General features: G+C 38.2%; 3 protein-coding genes across 3 annotated transcripts; all 3 read left to right on the forward strand.

Moving 5' to 3' along the window:
* The first annotated feature begins 4881 nt into the window (after nt 1-4881).
* LOC143632790 (transcription repressor OFP13-like) lies at nt 4882-6029 on the forward strand. Its single transcript, XM_077101215.1, has one exon. It carries the CDS (start codon nt 5048-5050, stop codon nt 5801-5803), a length of 756 nt encoding a protein of 251 aa, XP_076957330.1. The 5' UTR covers nt 4882-5047; the 3' UTR covers nt 5804-6029.
* Nucleotides 6030-15633: 9604 nt separating this feature from the next.
* On the forward strand, nt 15634-18050 carry LOC143632814 (dnaJ protein homolog). The gene is made up of 6 exons (XM_077101235.1): nt 15634-15639; nt 16131-16251; nt 16358-16505; nt 16574-16739; nt 16827-17025; nt 17103-18050. Exons 1-6 carry the CDS (start codon nt 15634-15636, stop codon nt 17396-17398), a joined length of 936 nt encoding a protein of 311 aa, XP_076957350.1. The 3' UTR covers nt 17399-18050.
* A 1936-nt stretch (nt 18051-19986) lies between these two features.
* Nucleotides 19987-22633, forward strand: LOC143632868 (dnaJ protein homolog). The gene is made up of 5 exons (XM_077101288.1): nt 19987-20227; nt 21212-21525; nt 21604-21880; nt 21963-22161; nt 22253-22633. Exons 1-5 carry the CDS (start codon nt 20078-20080, stop codon nt 22576-22578), a joined length of 1266 nt encoding a protein of 421 aa, XP_076957403.1. The 5' UTR covers nt 19987-20077; the 3' UTR covers nt 22579-22633.
* Nucleotides 22634-23718: the final 1085 nt, after the last annotated feature.

The raw sequence follows: 23718 nt of genomic DNA on the forward strand, positions 1-23718 counted from the left end.
ACATCATCTACTTTAACATTGATAAACAAGTCTTTCTCAATATAACAAATACAACTGTCGCTTAAAATTTTCATCACCCATTCGATTACGCAAATCGGACTTCACAAAGTTCATCGCCGAAAATGATCTTTCAACGGTTGCGACGGGTAATACGAGAGCTAACTTTAATAAACGATACACCAATGCAAAGGAATGGTGTTTCTTTGTTTGAACCATCAATTGAACAAGACTTGCTAAACCATTCAAGTTTTTAAATCGTTTATCTCTTTTTAAATTATCGATGTATGTCGTGAGTTCAACCGGGAGTCTTCTTTTATCACTTTCATCAAAATCATATGGGTACAACTCGACTAATCGTAATATTTTTGGAATTGAAAATGCCCGAAAATTATCACAAGGAGTCAAACAACTCGACAAAAAAAGTAAGTCGGATGTTACCTCGTTAAAACGGTCCCCAAACTCTTCGATTTGCAAATCTAGAACCGCATTGAAGCAATCATACTCGTAATAGTGGCGATTTTTCATGTTTGTTTTTTTTTCTTGGCGTTAGTATGTTAATTTAGTCATCATCGATCGAAAGGACGAAGTGAGGTAGCAGAGGCGGTCAAAAAAATAAATTTTAGAAGTTAGAACTGGATTTTGGGCTAAAAATTGAGTAGGGTTTGAATTGGGTTTTGGGCTTAAAAGTTGAATTAGATATTGGACTAATGGACTTGTTAATATTAAAGTCAAATTTAATAGAAAAATTGTTTATATAACGTTTATATAATTATATTTATAAAATTGTCATTGTATTTTTTGTTAGGGTTAGTCTCAAAATCTCATGGGGGTCGTCTTAAAATTTTACTGGGTATGGCTTCAAAGTTTCACAGGGGTCGATACCAAAATTTTACAGGGGTCGGTCGGGAATTTTTCGATATATTAACACTAAAAAAAAATTTCACAGGGGACGGGGGACACCCCTCCCTTGTAAGTGGCTACGCCCCTGCATAGTGACCAAAACGCTAGGATTGACTTCTTCCTCGCTTTATCCCCGCTTTAATTTGCTCCAAATACTGCCGTTTGCCTAGCTAAATTAACATTTAAAGGAATAGGAATAATGAGCCATAGACAAATTGCCACCACCGATTTAGTCATCACACACAACATGAGGAGATGGTCTGTTTGAACCTATACCCCGGAAAGCCAACGCCATTTTTGAAGCAACTATCTCTATTTCCGCTCTCCAAAAAAAGTAACTAACCTTTAGAGGAACCCAAGCATTCCATGGAAACACCCAACTAACCTGTTGGTTATACAAACCTTTTTCCAGTCATGTTAAAATATGTTACCGTGTTTAATTTTATGGGTTTGAGTTTGACTTTTGTTGAGGTATTTGGATTTATTTTTTTTTCGCCTTTCAAAAATATAGTAAAATATAAACAATTAAGTAATTTATATTTTTTTGATAAAAAATCTTGAATTTTGAATACCGAAATGTGTATTTAATGCATGCAGCACAATAAATAAAGGGAATTTTGGCAAGACAAGAGGGGCACAACAAATAGTCATAAATGAAATTAAATGTGAAAATTGCTCCCTCAAGTTAAAAGCGAAGCTGACATAAGCAGTCTTTGTAAAACTGTAAAAGAGTCTCACACGTACCTCTTTTCAAATATTTCAAATAAACGGTCAGAAAAATCAAACTGTAATTTTAAATTTGTAAAACTAGATTTAATATATCGTTATAATTCTATCAAATTTATATATAGTAATATAAAATATTCGATGTTGTACCAACAATGACGAAGTTTGAACAAAAACGGAGGTAACGTTGCACTCATAGCCCAATGTAGGGATGACCAAAATCGGTACCGGTATCGATTGGTACCGGTACCGATCCTGAAATCGGTACCGATTTGGTACCGTCGGTACCGAATTGGTACCATGGTTTTAAGTTTCGGGATCGGTACGGTACCGGTATTTCCCGATTTTTTACCCTCGGTACCGGTACTATCCCGGTACCGTACCGGTACCGAACCGAATATTTCGGTACCGGTACCGGTACCAAGAATTTCCAATTTTCGGGATCAGGAAAATGGGGATCGGTACCGGTCGGTACCGCTACCATCCCATGCTCATCCCTAGCCCAATGTATCCTTCAGGCTTCATCCCTGTGTACCAAATGTTTTGAAAATACTTTGTAGGAATATATAACAAACAATGAAACTATTAGATAGAATATATTATTAGAGTTTTAGTATTATATTGTTACTATAATTAAGAGATTGTATTTGATTACGTTTCGTTGTATTTATCTCTTGTAACTCTATATATAGTTAATCAGTAATACATTACATCTTACGGGGTTTTCATTATTTTACATGGTATCAAAGCCTTAGGGTTCTGACATATTTCTTTCTCTTTTTCTTGTTCTCGTCCTTCCCCGAGGACACATATATCAATGACTACGAGCTACCCGCTGCGGTTTTTTGATCAGCTGTTCTAGATCACCAATTTTTTTTCTTCTTTTTTTTTACCTCACTAATTTGGCCAGGGTCAAGTCGAAGGTCTTGTCATCATGCTTAGCCACCTGATCACGGTCATGCCACCAGTGATCTTCTTAGATCCTATAACTGATCGAGTTCCTGCTCTACGTGACAGCCGATCGAGTATTTTCACAAGCTTTGCGCTCCAGTCCGAGCGTCTGATTTCATACTGCTCTGACTGCGGGGGAATATTAGGTAGAATATATTATTAGAGTTTTAGTATTATATTGTTACTATAATTAAGAGTTGTATTTGATTACGTTTCCTTGTATTTATCTCTTGTAACTCTATATATAGTTAATCAGTAATACATTACACCTTACGGGGTTTTCATTATTTTACAGAAACAAACTTAGTATATAAAAAATCATTGTAAAGACTATATATTAATAGGCATTCGTACTCACTCTACGATCACTCGATCCCAACCACAGGCAGATGCAAGGACAAAGGGGGGTGGGCATGTGCCCACCGTCCAGACCAAACTTCGAATGTTATACATAACCTAAATTTCCAGTTTAAGCCTAAGTGCATGCCCAAGAAGTTTTTGAGATAGCAGGGGTGTAAACGAGCCAAGCCGAGTTGGCTCGAGCTTGGCTCGTTTTTTCCTAAAGCTTGAGGGCTCGCTGCTCGTCAGTTGTTTTTTCAAACTCGGCCTCGGATCTTTTAATATTTATTAACTAATTTATAGGTGTTCTAATTATTTTTATATTTTTTGAGAAAAAACTTAAATGAGTCTAAACTCGGCTCGTGGTACTTTAAATGAGTCTAAACTCGGCATGAGCTTAGCTGTGCGGTTTAAAACTAATATACAAAAGTCTAAAAGAGATAAAACTTAAAAAATATACAAGGCTATTTTTACAATATTATCTACTATGCATTGGCGAGGGAGAAACCTTTCTTTTCATGGCTATTCTTGTAATTGTGTTTTAAACTAATTGGAATGCCTCTAAATTAAAAGGTTTGGTCAACATTTGACACTAAAATGTAAGGAAGTTTGTATAAGTATTCAAATTTTACTAAAATAAAGGTTTGTATTTACCTTCTTCAAAATCAAGAACGTGTAAGACAGACGAAATATTAAAATTGTTGTTTAGGACTGATCAAATGTACGAATTGTACCTTAAAATTGTTTACTTTACACTGATGACAAAATATAAACAGGAAAATCCAAAAGAAAAAAAAAACAATAATAATACATGTTGTACATCACGAAACAGACCTTATAATTTAGTTTGTTTCATTACAGTTATATTAACGTTTAGTAAATTTAAAATAATGTATGAACTCATATGAAGCAACATCATACGTTACTTGTAATTACAATAACAAGCTAGAAGCATAGATATCTTTCCTATTTTTTTTTTCTAACGGTCAACAAATATAATTGTTTATGTACTCTGTACATCGGGTAACCCAATAGCAAAATAACGCTACTAGCTAGCCCAACCCATCGTACTCTGTATATTATATCTTTCTATATTGAAGTTATTTATAAATCACATTTGCATTAGCTTTTATCAATGTTTATGTAAGGATTCTCATTACTTATACATTAAAAATAGAGTTGGTCTTGAGGATTCAAGTGCCCTATATAAGCAAAAAAAAAGTGGTCCTTAGGCCCTAACAAAATATATAGAATATTTTTTTAAGCATAAATTAACACTGTGGGGGGGGGGGGGGGGGAGGGTTGTTGAGTTGAGACTTGAGAGGAGTAGAGAATAATTTCAATTGCACTAACAAATTTACTAACCGAACATATTATAGATTTTCCAAAAATTTCATTTCATTTCCATTTTCTTTGAAAATATTTCGCAAACCAAATGCCACTTAGGGTATTCCCAATACTAAAACTTGGACCAAATAATCAAATTCTGACCGATAAGACTAGGTTAAGAAAGATTGGCTCAAATAAAGACGTTAATATACATAACTAAATGTCTATACCTGTTATTAGGGGGACGGGGCATTCTATGGCAAGCTTCGAACCCATGTGGTAACAGTATCGTCATCACTTATGTGGCTATGCTTGGCTTCAAACCCATGTGGTATACTTTTGCCGCGTAACCAACCTCTGTTTATTTTGTGCTTAATTAACATTAAATAAAAAAACAAAAGTTCTTGGTAGTTGTGGGTATAGGTGTTGACGGCGATTTATGATTTGAAGATATTTTAGAGTAAAATTTAGATGGCATTGCAGAACTGACCGATACATAGGTGATATTTATGAGTGTCCCTTCCTTCCTTATTAAAATTTAAAAGCAATGACTTTTATAAACTTTAACATAATATTAAGTAACAAAAAAATTGGTCGAAGGTATATAATGCATTAAGCAAACACATAATTTCCCATACCAATAGTATTAATGACTCATAAGAAAGTCCCTACCAGCCCTCTTTCATTTCAACTCTCTCTTTTTCTCTATGTGTGATCGCCATTAATGCCAAACACTCATAAATCTAGATGACATTACAACACATACAAGTGATACAAGTCTTCAAACACTCCACTTGACTAAATGGGAAAGGCCAACATGAATCCCACACCTTCACTCTTCTTACTTAACAAACGCATATGGTTATGGCCTTCGTGCAACAACCATCCCAAAACCCTATCTTTCCGAGCCGTTGACACTGACCATCGTCTATTTATGAACCCTAATTATAAGGAGTCATTGGTTGAATCTGACCAAGTAGAGCTAGCTACACTTGGTTCATGCTTCACCAACTCATCAGAATACTCTCCCAGTATTTCATCCGACTCAGACTCCTCCGCGGTCGAAACTATCGTCCGTGGGGCCCGGTCTAAGCGGTTGTTTTTTGAACCTTATTCCACAAGCTGCTCCATACTTGAAGCTCAAGTCAGTGCTGATACTGGTAGTGATAGTGATAGTGATAGTGACAGTGATAGAAATGGTGTTGGTGGTGGTGGTTTGGTGTATAAAGAGAGTGTGGCGATGGTGATGGAGACGGAGAATCCTTACGTCGATTTCAGGAAATCGATGGAGGAGATGGTGGAGATGCATGAGTTGAAAGAATGGGATTGTTTGGAGGAGTTGTTAGGGTGGTATTTGAGGATGAATGACAAGGATAATCATGAGGTTATTGTTGGAGCATTCTTTGATTTGCTTGCGGATGGCTGCCGCCATGGTGACGGTGGTGGCGGTGGCGGTGATGGTGGTGTTTCGTGTCTTGATCATTCTACAACTTCTTGTGTAACTTCTGCTTCTACTTGTTCTTCTCCTACTTTGTTTGCTAATGGTAATAATAAGTAAACATTTCTTGTGTATATATTTTGTTAATTGTTATAAAATCACTTAACTTATTTCTTTAACTGATATCGATATCAGTTTAAGAAATAAGTTTGATAATAAAAGTTAGATATCCATGTGAACTTTAATAAAAGTGTAGTGTAATGTGATGTAATATTGTTATAACGATTGTTGAAAATTGATGGTATGCCAAAATAAAAAAAAGGCAAAAAGAATTAAAGCATCAAACATCTGCCAACCTCAGTTGAGATGAAGTGGTGAAACAAGACCTCTTTTATTTGAAATGAAATTAATGTGTACAATCATCCAAGTCACATGTGTTGAGGGAAAAATGGCAAACATTAAAAACTATTGATTGATACACCTACAACTTGTGTTTTCTTTTTGTCAAACTCTAACCAAAAAAGGCTAGTGTTTTCTAATATAATTAATGCATGCATTCATATCTTATTTTAATTTGTTGCAGAATAAGTTGATGCTTTTATAAAATATTTAAGTTGATGTTTTTAAAAAAGTTAATTAATTAACCCATAAGTCCATAACTTTAATGAGGTTTAAACCATCCAAAAAAAAAACAAAAATGTTTTTATCATATTTCGTTCTAACTCGTCAACAGATTCTTTTTTAATGTTGTTACTTTAGACTTCTCATTTATTTAGTGTAACTGTTTTTTTCACTCATGTTTGACTTGCTATATATCAAGATTCAAGAGTTAAAGTGTACTTTTTTATTTTATCACTTTTGTAGTTGTTACTTTTAAGAGTACCACCCCGGGCCAGTGCCACCATCACCTCATCTTCTCTTCTTTAACAAACAACACTAAACACATAAAGCCAAGAGACTAAAATATGTCCACATAAAAACCAAGAATTAATTAATCGGGGATGATGGAGGTGAATCGAAATCGAAATCAAGAACTAGATTGAAGCCTAATATTACAACTGTTCAATTAAACCAAGACATGCATGTAGCCCATTATTTCAAACAATGTCAATATGTCATGAAGATTAAAGGCACACATTCAACACATGCACATTCACACATGATTATGTTTGCTGGTGAAACTGGAACCTAGCTAGAAACTAGCTAGTCATGGAGGATAAAAGAAGGGGGGGAGGGAGTGGAGAAGAGCCGAAGAATTGGTGTTGTGACTTGTGTAGACGGTGGTTTGTAGGCATTTGTATATACATGCCTTGATATCTCTTTCAATCTCGTGAAGTTCGCTTTCGTGTCAAAATATTTCAATAGAATCATCACAACGTTTCATTTGATTGTCGAGAGTTGGCGATAATAGCCATTCCAGTTAGACAGCTATACCAGTGGAAAACAATTAACATATCGGGTGATTAACACTAACAATCAGTTACTCAAGTCTTGATCGATAACAAAATACGAACTCTTGTTTATTAGAAATATAACTCAAAAAACTTATTGCAAACTCTCAAATCCTAACTCGGTAATCAGAAGTTACCTGGTGATGGAGAGGATAGACCGGCAACGAAGAATATGTAGATGAGAGAAACTAAATTAGGGTTTGATGATGACATGGTTTCACAAATAAATGAGAAATAACTCGTTTAAGGGCTATCCAGGTTTTGTGAGACCCAAGACCCGCAAAAATTATTATTTGATGATGAAAAATTTTCATATATAAATGAGATGCTATAACCTGTTTAAAGGTTATTCGGATTTGGTGCGACCAATGACTCGCGTGATTTATAACTTAAATGATTGAACTCCTACAGTGCTACAAACGCAGCTATAACAATATTTTCTGCATAAAAATTGAAAAATCACTTCATAAGTTCATAACCATACTACACGAATATCCATATATATATATATATGGCATTTTAAATATTATATATAATATTCGTATGTAAATAAATATATTGTCATATTAGTGACTGATGATTTTCTTCACCATCAACCAGAATTATCAGGAGAACTAAATCGAACATTTAGTTGTCCATCGGTATAATCGACAGAATGGAACCCAAGTGCATCGCCCGCTCTTAACTTATAAGTATCGACAATAACTTTGAAACCTTGAAACGCATATGAGGATGACTCAGGACCAAAAGTTAGAGTGTTATAAGCTATTCTATCACTGGCATTCTCCAAAACAACTTTAACATGACCCAATGAATAGTTTACATTTGCCGAATCTAAAATTGGCAATATATCATCTTTAACACCTTTCATTGGCAAAATAATGGTTCCTTTTGTGTCAGACTGGGTGAGCTTTTTGTTAAACATATTGTCTATGTAATTGTTTGTGTGTGATTGAACGTCAAAACAAATGTTGTGTTATTATATAGGAAAATAGAATTAGGCATGGGATATTTATATAGTATTTATTGTTTTAAATGATCATATCTCATTAGAATATTAGATTCTTATTATCAATTATTATGACAGTAATCCATTACTTGTAGCATAGTGGTAGAAGGTTTGGGTTTTCTGGTGGAAACCCAAGTTTGATCCTTACTCATGTCACTTTTGGTAGCTGATTATAGTAATGAAGTATTTGAGCTAAACATTTTGCAAGGTTGTCATATCAAATCTCGAGCCCACCCGGGTTTTTGTTCACCGTGTGTGTTTTGCTGTTGTGGCGGCACAACGACTATTAAGTTACAGTCGACGATATGGTTTCCGGGAACGCCCAAGCCAACTCTGAAGCCAACGTGGACCCGATTAACACAACATAGTCTAACCAGAGTTGGGCAACGACGCTCTTCAAAAATTATTATGACGCTAATTAATTGGCGATAAGCATCATTGGCGTATATCTATTCATAAAATGTAATCGAGATTCTAAGTTTCATCAATTTAAATGTAAGTTAATATGTAATATCTAAAACAATATATTTTAATAAATGTTGATGTACTAATAAATGACTAGACTGCTCGCGTGATTTGACAAAGAACAAAAATCCTAGTAATCATGTAACACTTATGCATGTTTAAGGTTCGTTTGAAACCTTGAAAACATGTAAACCAATCATCATTTTTGGTCAGCCGGTTTCTGAATATTCAAACCATAGCAAACGGTATGGTTTACGGTTTACACCGAAAATCAGCCATATAAAACCGGACCAGACGGTGAACTTATTGTTGAAGCTCAATGCGTGAAACCAAACCATTAGTAACGATTCAGTTTAAATTTTCAACCGGTTCAGTTTCGGTTTTCAATGACAAAAAAATCAAACCAATGGTTTGGCTCATGGTTTAACTTAGAAATCGTTAAAACCGAATTGTGAACACCCATACGTAATATGTTAATTTTTTCATTGAAGCCAGACAAAGAATAAACAAACTCGACCGGATAGAAAACGTAATGATAAAAGGATAAAAAAGTATATTTGATTGAATAGAAGATTACTCGACCCAATTACTCAATAAAATAGCCCCGAGTAACCCAACATATACAACATCATCTTCATCTGAAACTTTTTACCCGATACATGTTACTTGAATACGTATGTAGGGTGACTAGGGTCGCTCCAGTCACAAAATTAGCATCTGAAAATTACAACTACATATATCAAGTCCCGGATCGATAATCAAATACGATATAAACAAATAAACTCTTGTTTATTAATCAGAAAATCTCACTCAAAAAATTAATTACAATATCTCAAACCCTAACTCGGTTTGACTCTTGATGAACCCTAACCTTGGTTGCATCTAGATGAACCATAACTCGGTTACATCCCGTGTGTGTCTCTAGATGAACCCTAACTTGGTTGCACCTCACATCACAATCTGTAATGTCAAAACATATATTGATTTATATAGACTAACCTAACCTGTAAACCTGCTATAGTCAAGACATTACCAATTATAATTACAATACAATTAGGAAACATAACCATTATGACCTACTTGTCAATATTGGTCCCTCAAGTTCACCGACTTGTGACTTGGAGTATGTCCAACAATATAACGTTTATTTTTACCGGCTGAAGAAACACTAACCGGACCCCGGGCAGATTACGGATAACCTGGGGGTTAGATAGATGTTTCCCACGAGGGGTTAGACCCGGCAAAGATGGTTCTTCTAATAACCTGCAAAACAGACACCGTGAGCTTGTCACTTAGAAGGGGGGGTTCCTCCTTGTGACCACCCTCCGGCGTGAGAATCAGACTAAATTGCTCTTTAAATATAAATGTATATTAAGATATTGCTAGAGCAGATATCAGGTATAATATGATGATAATGTGATAAGATAAGATGATCATACCATTTGGGGTATTTATAGCCGAAGGTAGGTTTCCAAGGAGGTGTGGCCGGCTGAATAGTATTCCTGTTCTACCAACTGTAGCCTACGCACGTGCCCTGCTGGTAGTTGGTGGGTAGGCAGCGGCTGACATTGACCAGGCCTGCTGTGTACTATTCCTTTTCCACCAACTGCCGGCTATGCACGTGGTATGACAGGAGTTGGTGAGTAGGCAGCGGCTAATAGTGACATACAGTACAAGAGCATGCTGCTCGCCATACTGTTGTCAATAAGCTTTCGTATCTTTAGTCAGATCTTTTGCCCATACCTCGTCAGGTACAGTACAAAAGATCTTCCCGTATCGTACGGACTGGCTTTTGGGCGGGAGTATTCCCCCTCCCGCCTTTGTGCGGGATTGTTCCCGGCTTTGCTCATTCCTTCAGGTGACACTGAGTGATTGAGAGCTAAGTGCCTTGTGCGTGTAGCCTTGCTGCGCGGGTGGCCTTCCCTGATGGCTTGTATCCGCAGCTGCGGGAACAGGCAGAGTACTTCACCATTGGGAGGCATTTCCTGCGGGAACAGCTTGCGTACTGCGCGTAAGGACGTCACGTCTCTGAGCATGGTTGGTCCTGCGGATCCAGTTGGTTTCTGCGCAGACGTCCCTCTTCAAGGTGAGTCTTGCGGGTCCAACTGGGCTCTGCTGGGACCTACCTCTTCAAGTCCCCCCAGTCCAATGTTCTTCTCATGAATGTTTAATAAAGTGAGGTGAACTTTTGGACTTAAGCAAAGGGTTTTGAAAAGGGTTTAGTTTTAAGGTTTTCCATGGGGATTCTTCCCGCGGAAGTCCTTGTCACTTGCAGAAATTCCCGACTTTCCTGCTTGATCTTTGGGTATGATGCGGGTAGGTCTGTAACCTCCTCGCAAGTCAGGAGCGTTGAGTCCCACTTTTGTGGATTCTCCATGAGGTTTTGGTAGTTTTGAACATAGTGATCAATTATGTTAAAACCACCAATTCCATCCTGGAGCTTCAAACAATGTAGTTTTCGACGTTCCCCGCTATGCGGGGATGTTATTTCCGTTTCCGCAAGCATTGCCCAGAAGATCCTTCTTGGTTTCAATTCCCTGCTGAGCGCTAGGTATGTGAAGGGTTTTGCCTTGACACTGTACCCGCGCTCGTCTTACGGTTACTTTACTTCCAAGGTATTCCTGGCGTCAATTCCCTGCGGGTGCTAGGTATGTGAAGGGTTTTGCCTTAACACTGTACCCGCACCCGTCTTATGGTTACTTGGTTGCCAAGGTATTCCTGGCGTCAATTCCCTGCGGGTGCTAGGTACGTGAAGGGTTTTGCCTTAACACTGTACCCGCACCCGTCTTATAGTTACTTGGTTGCCGAGGTATTCTTGGCTTCAATTCCCTGCAGGTGCTAAGTATGTGAAGGGTTTTGTCTTAACACTTTACCCGCACCCGTCTTATGGTTACTTGGTTGCCAAGGTAAGGGGTATTTTCCCGCTTACTTTTGAATCTTTTTGAATTTTGAAATTCGAAGAGTTGGTGAAAGGATAAGAACAGTCCAAACCTCTGAAACGTCGTGCGACGGTTTCTTCTGACTGTGTCAGGACGTGCAGGAAGTTATGGTGACGTGACAGTACCTGGTCATTCCAGACGCTTTTTCAGGCGCGTGGGCGCGATTTTTCGGGCGCGTGGCCTCGAAATTAATGGTACGCGTCCTTTCAACAGCTGTTGCCAGCTTGCTTTTTGCCACGTGTCATAGTTTCATTGCACCTTCGATTTCTCTCTCTTCCGCATTAAATTCATCGCATTAATTGCGATTAGTATATAAAGGGGGAGAGGGTTCTTTGTAATCCACACTTTCACTTTTCTCTTCATCTTCAAAACGATTTCCGGCGAATACTCTCCTTTTCAGTCGAGCATTCTCTTGAAATCGTTTTCTTCTTTCATCTGCAAGATGTCTTCTCACGATCTCGAAGCTACAGCCCAGGAGGCTGGGGTGTACGCCGATGACAAGAGTACTGCTGGCGAGTGCCAGTGTGCTCTGCCTGTCGATCTATATCAGTACATCGTCAGGAAGTTCATGCTCGAGTCTCTCGAGCCTGAGTTTCCTGAACCCCATCAGACGGTGTATGATGCCCCCAGAGGCAAGATCGGGGTTTATGCTGCATTCTTTGTCTATGGGAATCTTAGGTTCCCTTTGACAAAGTTTGTGTACCGTGTCCTGGAGAGGCACGGTGTGCACCTGACCGAGGTGCACCCGATGGCAATCGCGAAGATTCGCCACTTCGAGTGGGTTTGCCGGATTCTGGGCATTGAGCCCTATGTCGACCGCCTGATGACCTTCTACTCTTGGAGGTGCATCCAGGGGTGGTATACGCTGATAACCCGAATCAAGGGTTTGAAGATTTGCGCAACCGAGCGCAGTCTTCGCTCGTGGAAGCGGGAGTTCTTCTACATCTCCGCTCGCGCCATCCCCCTTGCCATGAAATTCAAGAATGGGCAAGCACTTCCCAGCCTTCACGCCTCCAACTACCAGGAGGCGGAATGGTTCTCGAAGATATCCCGAGTCCAATCTCCGGTTTACCGGTTTGCGGAGTCCGGGATGGTGATGCTCGGGATGAGCCGAGTGTGGAAGGATGCGGATGCGCAAAAGATCCCAATCGTCCTTGAATACGGTTCGAACTCTGTTCCTTACGGTATGCTCTGTTTCTTTTTGTTGATTTAGAATCTCTTCTAACTTCTTTCCTGTTTATTTCAGAGGGGAACGACTTGCAGTCGCTCCTGTATCCGCGGGAGGCTGACAGTCCCGCTCGGATGGGTACTCGTGCTCTAGATGAGAACGAGTTGCCCATCCTAGAACAAACGGCGGATCGGTTCGTGGAGGTCTACCCGCTAGGCCACGAGATCCTGAGCGCCAGGCGGCCAGGTAAGGCGCTATTCAACCCTCGACCCCTCAATGTTGAAACCTCTGCTGGAATTCCTCTAATCTTATGTTCTGATGAGGAATCCGCATGGCGAGGGTTCGCGTCGGTATCGGATTCCTCCGAATCATCGTCCAAGTATTCTTCGAATTCGTCAGCCTGTTGGACGGAACGCAAGCGTTCGTCCAACTCAGCTTGGAATTCCTTCTGACGTGCCTCCGCCCATGCCTTAACTTCATCGAGTGTTTGGCGGGGGAGCCTTGTTCGTTTCTCTAACTGGGTATCGGTGAATCCCAGTGAGCGATTATTTACTGCACTTGCCCCAGCTTGGGTAACTGGGGTAGTGTTCGTAAAATTTACTTCACTTGCCCCGGCTTGGGTAACCGGGGTAGTGTTTGTAAAGACTGTGTAGCCGGTATTCCCCCCAGTAGCTGGGGTTGTGGTTACCGGAGTTTCTTTAACCATCTTTCCAGAAGTTTGAAAAAACTGAAAAGAAATGAAGTTCTAGCTTTTATGCACGGATGGCGCCAATGAAGAAACACTAACAGGACCCCGGGCAGATTACGGATAACCTGGGGGTTAGATAGATGTTTCCCACGAGGGGTTAGACCCGGCAAAGATGGTTCTTCTGATAACCTGCAAAACAGACACCGTGAGCTTGTCACTGAGAGGGGGGGGTTCCTCCTTGTGACCACCCTCCGGCGTGAGAATCAGACTAGATTGCTCTTTAAATATAAATGTATATTAAGAGATTGCTAGAGCAGATATCAGGTATAATATGATGATAATGTGTTAAGATAAGGTAGGTTTCCAAGGAGGTGTGGCAGGCTGAATAGTATTCCTGTTCTACCAACTGTAGCCTACGCACGTGCCCTGCTGGTAGTTGGTGGGTAGGCAGCGGCTGACATGACCAGGCCTGCTGTGTACTATTCCTTTTCCACCAACTGCCGGCTATGCACGTGGTATGACAGGAGTTGGTGAGTAGGCAGCGGCTAATAGTGACATACAGTACAAGAGCATGCTGCTCGCCATACTGTTGTCAATAAGCTGTCGTATCTTTAGTCAGATCTTTTGCCCATACCTCGTCAGGTACAGTACAAAAGATCTTCCCGTATCGTACGGACTGGCTTTTGGGCGGGAGTATTCCCCCTCCCGCCTTTGTGCGGGATTGTTCCCGGCTTTGCTCATTCCTTCAGGTGACACTGAGTGATTGAGAGCTAAGTGCCATGTGCGTGTAGCCTTGCTGCGCGGGTGGCCTTCCCTGATGGCTTGTATCCGCAGCTGCGGGAACAGGCAGAGTACTTCACCATTGGGAGGCATTTCCTGCGGGAACAGCTTGCGTACTGCGCGTAAGGACGTCACGTCTCTGAGCATGGTTGGTCATGCGGATCCAGTTGGTTTCTGCGCAGACGTCCCTCTTCAAGGTGAGTCTTGCGGGTCCAACTGGGCTCTGCTGGGACCTACCTCTTCACCGGCTGTGGATGAATTTGGTTTTCCTGCTGTTCCTCATGCATCGCTTCGTAATTAAAGTAGAAATTATCGACCTTTAGTTTGTTTATTCTTTGGCTGGCTTCACATGTTTAAACATGAGTGCTTTTGTTTGCTGTCTACTATTAGGATACATTACATGGGCATGTATGATTTTGTTGATGCCATCTCAATATTTGATGCTTTATGTAAAATGCCTTTGGATTCGTTTGTAAATGCCCCAGTAACAATATCACAAAATCAACTACTTTTTTTGCTACATCTCTCGGTACATCCACAGCTTTATCAATCTCAATTAATATGTCGTTCACAGAATCAACACACCCCTAGTGGTACTGTGTGTTTTACATGTTTTTTGAGTGCTGAATAACCGCGACAGTGCAACAAACAAAGAAACCTAAACAAAATGATAATTTGTTACTCGACGCGACATGCCATAATGGCACTTGGTTAATACTTGACCTTTTTAAAACTACATTCATTCAAGATTTTGTTCATGACTTAGAATGGTAGTTAATATGATAACTAATTAGAACATAATTGGGTTGTGATGGAAAATATAGCATGCTATATAATGCTGGGTTGTTCTCGTATTACAATAAAACAAAATCATGAAAATAATCGTTGTACGATGTTATTTTCATTTAACTCAGGTTGTTATCAGTATATCGTCAAACTATATAACTATTTTATGTGTAAATTGTACGATTTGTTGTTATTGTCTATTAATTACATCTCTCTTGAGTAAGCTCAGCTATATTGAGTCCATATCTCATTTTATATAAACAGAATCACAAAAATAGTTTTTTTTCTTGAATTTCTATTTTTTAGCTGTAGAACAAACAATTGGATGGTTGCTACATACAAGCACATGAAGACAGTTATTACTTGAATTTGTATTATATAACGACCGTTTATATCAATGATCAAACAATGTACACCCTCTATAAAATATACCGCCCCTAGATTCCAAACACTCTCTTTCGTTGAGTCAAGCATTCCCATTCCTATCTACTTCTTCGCTAGTACGCTTCTTCGTATTTATTTAATATTTTATGCGCGTGTATTCATGTGTACAGTTTTGATCAGATCATTTTTATTTTTTGTGTCGGATTGATAATCAAATATCAAAGATTTAAGAACAGGTAATAAATTTTAGCTGAAACGTCAACTAGTGTTGCTAGTATACATGGCTGTATTACTGAGTACAATTGATGCAATGTTTTGATGAAGAAAACTTTCAGCTGTTTGGTTATAACATCTATATGATCATATTGGAGACGTACGTATTAACTGAAATAATAGTTCTAAGTTGTCACATATCCTGCTCCTAACCTTTCGACTCCTACGATGCAATCATAGGTGTGAGATCCGCCTTTTAGAACATAAGATCGTTCTTTGTATGTAACAATGTACAAAGTTTGATCCTGAAAACTTGCTGTCACGGTTAGGGTATTGAATCCCAGAAATAGTCTTTTCTCCCTTATAAAGCTCTCGGGTTCTCGTCGTAGAAATACTTTGAGTGCAGTCGTGCAGATATAGAAGATTAGAAGGTAGTGAAGTTCTTCTGAACCTAAATGATAATTTGGCATTGTTTTATGGAAACCGGTATTATTTTTCATGCGCTTTTCATTAATGTCTTTTTGATGGCTAGCTATACATAAATTCGTGAAATGTTGTCTATAGTTTAACGAGCTCGTTCAAGCATACGAGGTACTGAGTGACCCTGAGAAGCGTGGGATATATGATAAATATGGCGACGACGCCTTGAAGGAAGGAATGGGAGGTGGAGGTGAGTCTGCCTTTGGTGATAAGTAATCTTGATATAACTTTTGTTTTAAGGTTCATTACATATTAGCTCTAAATGGATTGTTTGTTTACTATCGGGTTCATTTGAAATCCTTTTCTAACAGGTGGTGGCGCCAGTAGCAGCAGGGGACGAAGGCAACGAAGAGGAGAAGATGTTGTGCATCCTCTAAAAGTTTCTCTTGAGGATCTCTATAATGGACCTGTCAAAAACCTCTCTGTTTCACGTAATATTATCTTCTCAAGGTGTAAAGGGTGCGTTCTCTCTATCTGTTGTCTATGTCTGTTCTTTAGTTTTCTAACTCAAGTTTGCGGATGCGCAGCAAGGGTTCAAAGTCAGGTATTGGAGAAATCATTAACGATAAGGACCGATGTACACAATGCAAGGGTAAGAAAGTTGTAAAGGAGGATAAGGTTCTGGAAGTGCACGTGGAGAAGGGAATGCAAAATGGCCGTAAGATAACATTTGTAGAAGAGGCTGACGAAGTTGTACGCTTCTTCTTAGTTCTTATCATATTATTTTTATATTTGAGTTTGCTTACGCAATTGTAATTGGTGTTGTAATTTGTTATGCAGCCTGACACGATCACGGGTGATATTGTGTTTGTGTTGCAACAAAAAGAGCACCTAAAGTTTAAGCGAAAGGGCGACGACTTATTTGTTGAGCACACGTTGAGCTTGATAGAGGCGTTGTGCGGGTTCCAGTTTGCCTTGACTCATTTGGATAACAGACAGCTTCTCATAAGATCTCAACCTGAAGAGGTTGTGAAGCCTGGTAATTTCCTCTTCAAACTTTATGTTTAGAATGAATTTTAAGGTTGGTGATTGGGTTGGTTTTTGATTATTTTGTAGATCAGTACAAGGCTATAAATGATGAAGGAATGCCAATGTACCAAAGGCCATTTATGAGAGGAAAGCTCTACATCCACTTCAATATGGAATTCCCTGATTCATTGTCACCAGAATACAAGGCACTAAAGGCACTGCTGCCACCAAAGCCGTCAATGGAGATAACAAACGCGGAGATGGAGGAATGCGAGGAGACAACTCTATATGATGTCAACATTGAAGACAAGATGAGGAGTAGGCAACAACGAGTAGTTAATGATGATGATGGTGCTGGAAGGGTACAATGTGCACAACAATAATTGAATATGTTTTTGTTTTTGTTTTTGTTTTTGTGTTTGTATGAGTTTTCCTAGGAAAAAGGATGTATGGTACTATGGATGATTATAAGTTATAAGTTATAACTACTTCATAATTTGACAATTCAAAGCCAGCTGAGTGTAACAGGTTAATATATAAACAAATCGAGGTCACAATCGTATAAATACTTACACTTGTAACGGGTGAAAATATTCTCACTTTTAAGGTCATTAAAATCGAGACATGGTGTAGATTGGTCAAGACGACCCACATTCACTACGTAATGGATTAGGTGTAAGCTAGACTTTCATAATTTATCATACTTTTTACATAAGAAAATTTGATTCTTAAAACTTCTTATTCAATCGTTGACCTTCTATAGTCAAAGCAAACCTTGTGATATTATCAAACCTCTAAATAAAAAACATATCATTTTATCATATATATATATATATATGGGTCAAAGACAATCAACATGCATTTAAATAAGCTATATCATTATGTTCATTAAAGACTAATATCTTAATGTAAGCTCAATTTATCATCTTCTATAATTGAAACAAATAATTTGAATTATCAAGTCTCCAAATAGAAAATACTAGTAAGATTGAACCCATGCGTTATGGTGGGGTAAAACTTTTTAGTTTCAATACATTAAAAAGCTTTATTTGTAGTAGGATTTACTTTGGTATTCAAAAAGGGTTTACGACACAACTTGTTGCTCGTTTGCCTGTCACGCTATTGTAATCGGTTTTGAATTTAATCCAGTTGGACGTTACTATAAAAGAAAATGCAAATATATAGTCATAATATAATCAAAATGATCCAAACGTGCTAGTTGCTTTGTTTTTCTTACCATGTAACGTCTAAACCCACACTACAAAACTCACACGATGCAATGTGTACCAAATAGAGATTAATCGAAGACTAGTCGGTTGAGTAGGGACTAGCGATTAATTGACGTTTAGACGGGAAATTTACAACCATGCAAACAGATTTTTTATTTTTTTATTTTTTTAAAAACAAGGAATTAATTTCATGAATTTGTATTTTTATGTTTGAGACCAAACCAAACGATTGGATTGGCGTACACGGTTGTTACTTACATAGAAGCAGACGGAGTATTCTAGAGGCTTCTTTAATATCGTTTATATCATGATCAAAACAAAACAGAACAAAATAATACACATCGTCTATTATTAAATATAGATAAAGGATCCAATACAATAATGGTTTATCATACAATACGTACGCGACTCGTATACCCGTCGATCTTCAATTTAACGCGATGGCAGTTTTGTAATTTTCGTCAAATCTGATCCACTGCTCCCATCGATTCCGTCCACCTTCATCGTCACCATTCAGCAATCTTCATCGTACAACGATTTCGTCCATTGTCGAAGCCACCATCCACAATCATCATACATCGTCGTCTATTATTTGTTCATAGGTTTGTTAATATTTTGATAAAATTGAAATTGATGAACCTAATTCATCAATTAACCTTTAAATTGATCTAATTAATCATCAATTTGAAGATTCGGTCGATTAATTTTTTCAATTTTTAGTGGGTTATGCCTGAACGTTTAAACTCTTTTGACTGAACGTTTAAACTCTTTTGCCTGTACGTTTAAACTTTTTTTCCTGAACGTTTAAAGGTTTAATAGTTGAAAAAACACAACATTTAACATTTGTTAGTTTAGAAATTCTGTTTAGAAGTTCTGAACTTCAGGTGTTTAATTTTTTTTTTTTTGTTAGTTTAGAAGTTCTGTTTAGAAGTTCAGAACTTCTAAACTTTTTTGAACACCCAGAACTTCTTAGAACGTTTAAAGATGTTCATGATTTTTGAACACCCAGAATTTCATTGAAAGTATTAGAACGTTTAAAGATGTTCATTTTTTTAACACCCAAAACTTCATTGAACGTATCAGAACGTTTATAGGTCTTCAGTTTTGTTCAGAACGTTTAAACATAACATTTTGAACCCTATAAGAGCTCGATTGAGTGCGCTATTTCTGCAATCCCATAATCGATTGATGATTCTAAATACTTCTACACATCAATTCGATTGATTAAAATCATCATTTTGGTGTTTATTTGGTCAGAACGTATAAACTTTGAGTAGAACGTTTAAACTTGAACCCTAATCATAGCTCAATTAAGTGTATTAATCTGTATTTTCATAATCGATTGATGATTCTAAAGCCTCTTACACATCAATTCGATTGATTAAATCATCAATTTTTGATCAAATTAAAGATTTTTAATGCTCAGTGACGTTCTATTTCAATTTTGGTTTTTGACTTTTGAGATATCATACTGTAAGCTGTGATTAGAGTTTAGAAATTAGATTAGATTGAGCGACAAGTTCCGAATTTGGATCAGAATTGATTTGTAATTGACGAATTTTGATCGCAAACTACTGTTGGGTTATTTACGAAATTGCCACCGCACGTTTTTTAATCAAACGCTCTGGAATGTAGCGTACCTAATGTATGATAAGCCATTATTGTACGTTAACTCACCCGATTAAATATATATATACCTTGTTTAAATATAATAATAATATCACAATTACAACACCTCTCAAACCAAACCTTACCTTCTTTCTTTCACCGACCGATCGAATCTAAAAGTCTTCGGCGATCTAAGAACAAGAACAGAGAACAGAACAGGACAGGATGTTTGGAAGAGCACCGAAGAAGAGTGATAACACCAAGTATTACGAGATCCTTGGGGTCCCAAAAGATGCTTCACAGGATGATCTCAAGAAGGCTTATCGGAAAGCCGCCATTAAGAATCATCCGGACAAAGGTGGAGATCCTGAGAAGGTAATTGCTTATTATTAGTATTATTATTAGTATTATTTGATACTATACATGATTGATGATGATGAATAGTTTAGTTGTTTGGTTGCTGCTCAATTTCCAATTATATAACTTAAGCACCAATCAATCCTTATTACAAAATTATTAACTGAAAGAATATTTTTTTATTGTCACATGTTATATGTCCTAGCCTTTGGATTCTTGATTGTCACATCACATGAGATTAGTTTATATTATAGATGAATATCAAGATGCAAGACTTAACAAGATGAATTAGAGTTTGAATTAGGGGTGTGATCGAGCTGAGCTACTCGAGCTCGGATAACGAGCTGAGCTTTATCGTGTTCGAGCTATGTATTAATTTTATGCTGCATAGTCGAGCTCGAGCCGAGTTTTGGTTTGTTTAAGTTTTTTCTCAAAGTATATAAAAATAATTAGAAACTTATTAATAAATAATAAACGAGTAATCAGCAGGTCTGCATGTTAGAAAAAGAGCTCGAAACGAGCTGACCTCGAACTCTTGTTAGTCAAATTGTTTACACCCCTAGTTTGAATTAAATTGTTTAGGTTTATCTGTTAGTTTATTTTTTTTTTAAATTAAGTTTAAGTTTTAATAGGTCTAGGATTTCTTTAGTTTATATACAGAATTTGTAAACCATATTTGTGTGTCAAGTTTTTGAGTTTAATAGAAACGGGTCTCCCAAAATACCGTTGTTCCTATTCTTGATTCGATTTTATGTTGCTGATCCTGTGCCTTCAATTATTCTTCGTATGCAAGTATGTGCAAAGTTTGATCCTGAAATATGGATTGCACATACGGTGGTTAGTGAGGTCCTTTTATGAACCTAAACTAGGCTTCCATGTTAGATTTTGCAATGAAATAGACATTGTTTGTATGAACAATGGTAGTTACTTCTCGTGCACTTTTTCATTGATATCTCTTTGATGGCTGTACTTATATTGTATGTAATGTTGTTTATCTTTTAGTTTAAAGAGCTTGCCCAAGCATATGAGGTACTGAATGACCCAGAGAAGCGTGAGATATACGATCAGTATGGTGAGGACGCCTTGAAGGAAGGAATGGGCGGTGGAGGCGGTGGCCATGACCCCTTTGACATCTTCCAGTCTTTCTTTGGTGGTGGTAGTCCTTTTGGTGGCGGCGGTGGTAGCAGCAGGGGACGAAGGCAACGAAGGGGAGAAGACGTTGTTCATCCTCTCAAAGTTTCCCTCGAGGATCTTTATAATGGAACCTCCAAGAAACTATCGCTTTCTCGTAATGTTATCTGCTCCAAGTGTAAAGGGTATGTTCTGAATTCATTCTCCTACTCTTTGTTTATGTCTGGTCTTTGGTTTTCTAATTCGAGTTTGCAAATTTGCAGAAAGGGTTCAAAGTCAGGTGCTTCAATGAAATGCGGTGGTTGCCAAGGGACGGGAATGAAAGTTTCTATCAGACATCTTGGACCGTCTATGATCCAGCAAATGCAACATCCTTGTAACGAGTGCAAGGGTACTGGAGAAACCATAAACAATAAGGATCGATGTACACAGTGCAAGGGTGAGAAAGTTGTCCAGGAGAAGAAGGTTCTCGAAGTACACGTGGAAAAGGGTATGCAAAACGGGCAGAAGATTACGTTTCCTGAAGCGGCTGATGAAGCTGTAAGCATCTATTATTACTTTTTATTTGAGTTTGCTTATTATGCAGATGTAAAAGGTGTCTGACTTGTAATTTGTCATGCAGCCTGATACTCTCACGGGTGATATTGTGTTTGTGTTGCAACAAAAAGAGCACCCGAGGTTTAAGCGAAAGGGTGATGACTTATTTTTTGAGCACACGTTGAGCTTGACAGAGGCGCTGTGCGGGTTCCAGTTTGTCTTGACTCATTTGGATAACAGACAACTTCTCATCAAATCTCAACCTGGAGAAGTTGTGAAGCCTGGTAATTTCCTTTACAAACTTATGATTAATGATTTAAAATTTATTTTTTGAAGACTGGTGATTTGAATGGTTTTGAATTGATTTGTATGTAGATCAATTCAAGGCAATAAATGATGAAGGAATGCCGATGTACCAGAGGCTGTTTATGAAGGGGAAGCTGTACATCCACTTTACGGTGGACTTCCCTGATTCATTGTCACCGGAACAGTGCAAGGCGTTAGAGGCGGTGCTGCCAGCGAAGCCATCAACGCAGATGACGGACATGGAACTGGATGAATGTGAGGAGACAACTCTGCATGATGTCAACATTGAAGAAGAGATGAGAAGGAAGCAACAGCAAGCAGCTTATGATGAAGATGAAGATGAAGATGAAGATATGCATGGTGGAGGTCAGAGGGTACAATGCGCACAACAGTAATTGAATCGGTTTTTGTATGGCTTGTCGTAGAAAAAGGATGTATGGATGATTTTTGCAATGCTCTTATGTACTGTGTGATTGATAATTTAGTCTTCAAATGTGTTTGTTAATATTTTATGATAAGTTTAGTCATCATTTATCATATTATAAATTGGCATGTTAATTTGTTGATTTGTTGTGCTTAATGAATTATTAGGAAACCTTTGTGTTGCTACGGTGGCGATAATTTGCAATACTTTGTGATGACGGGGGTAGCCCAAGGAAATAATAAAATAGCTGTAACACATTAACGCCAAAAGGGTTAAACGGTTAAAAGCTTTGTTTTCCGCCCAAACTTATGTAAATAAGCATCCACGTGCTACAATACAAAGTCACATCACTATTCACATCCTTGTCCTCTCTGAGCAAAGGACAAGTTCAGACAAAGTACTATTACTTTATTTATGGACAAGCGGTCCAAAACTTCCCGCCCAACAATGGTAACTCTCTATGCAAACAAGAGGTTAACTAGTTAGTTACATATGAACTACATGGCTTACATCTCTTCACCTATATAAGAAATGCTTAGCCATAAACATAAACACAACCAAATCTGGAGTTAACACATACTCCTTGATCTTCCCTTCCCTCTTGAGGAATACACACTTTGCTTATTCCTTTATTACTTCACAATTATCATAGCTTCATCCAAGAACCGATTCCAAACATCACGGTTCTTGATCTTCGGTGAGCTATAACAACAAACAACTAACTAGTGAACTTCCTTCTACGTTTTGCAAACGTAGAGGGACACCACGACCTGCGTTAGGCTAACCTGAACCCTTGAAGCCTTTTAGCCTAACCAGTCCATTCACTATCATTGGTCTTATATTTGTTGTAGCAACAAGTTGGCGCCCACCATGGGGCTACGCCGCTTGTTGCTACAACAAAGATAAAACCAATGATAGTGAATGGACTGGTTAGCCTAAAAGGATTCAATGGTTCAGGTTAGCCTAACGCAGGTCGTGGTGTCCCTCTACGTTTGCAAAACGTAGAAGGAGGTTCACTAGTTAGTTGTTTGTTGTTATAGCTCACCGAAGATCAAGAACCGTGATGTTTGGAATCGGTTCTTGGATGAAGCTATGATAATTTTGAAGTAAG

The sequence above is a fragment of the Bidens hawaiensis genome, unplaced genomic scaffold, assembly GCF_021521415.1.
Source record: "Bidens hawaiensis isolate Kalapana, Puna unplaced genomic scaffold, B.hawaiensis_p1.1 tig00006534_1, whole genome shotgun sequence".
NCBI lineage: Eukaryota > Viridiplantae > Streptophyta > Magnoliopsida > Asterales > Asteraceae > Bidens > Bidens hawaiensis.

Excerpts from the sequence above, each read along its gene's own strand:
- LOC143632790 (XM_077101215.1), top strand. The coding sequence starts at position 5,048 with ATGGGAAAGGCCAACATGAATCCCACACCTTCACTCTTCTTACTTAAC.
- LOC143632814 (XM_077101235.1), top strand. Across the intron at positions 16,740-16,826 it reads TAGAAGAGGCTGACGAAGTT|CCTGACACGATCACGGGTGA; the intron begins GTACGCTTCTTC and ends TTTGTTATGCAG. Across the intron at positions 17,026-17,102 it reads TGAAGAGGTTGTGAAGCCTG|ATCAGTACAAGGCTATAAAT; the intron begins GTAATTTCCTCT and ends ATTATTTTGTAG.
- LOC143632868 (XM_077101288.1), top strand. The coding sequence starts at position 20,078 with ATGTTTGGAAGAGCACCGAAGAAGAGTGATAACACCAAGTATTACGAG. Across the intron at positions 20,228-21,211 it reads AAGGTGGAGATCCTGAGAAG|TTTAAAGAGCTTGCCCAAGC; the intron begins GTAATTGCTTAT and ends TTTATCTTTTAG. Across the intron at positions 21,881-21,962 it reads CTGAAGCGGCTGATGAAGCT|CCTGATACTCTCACGGGTGA; the intron begins GTAAGCATCTAT and ends TTTGTCATGCAG.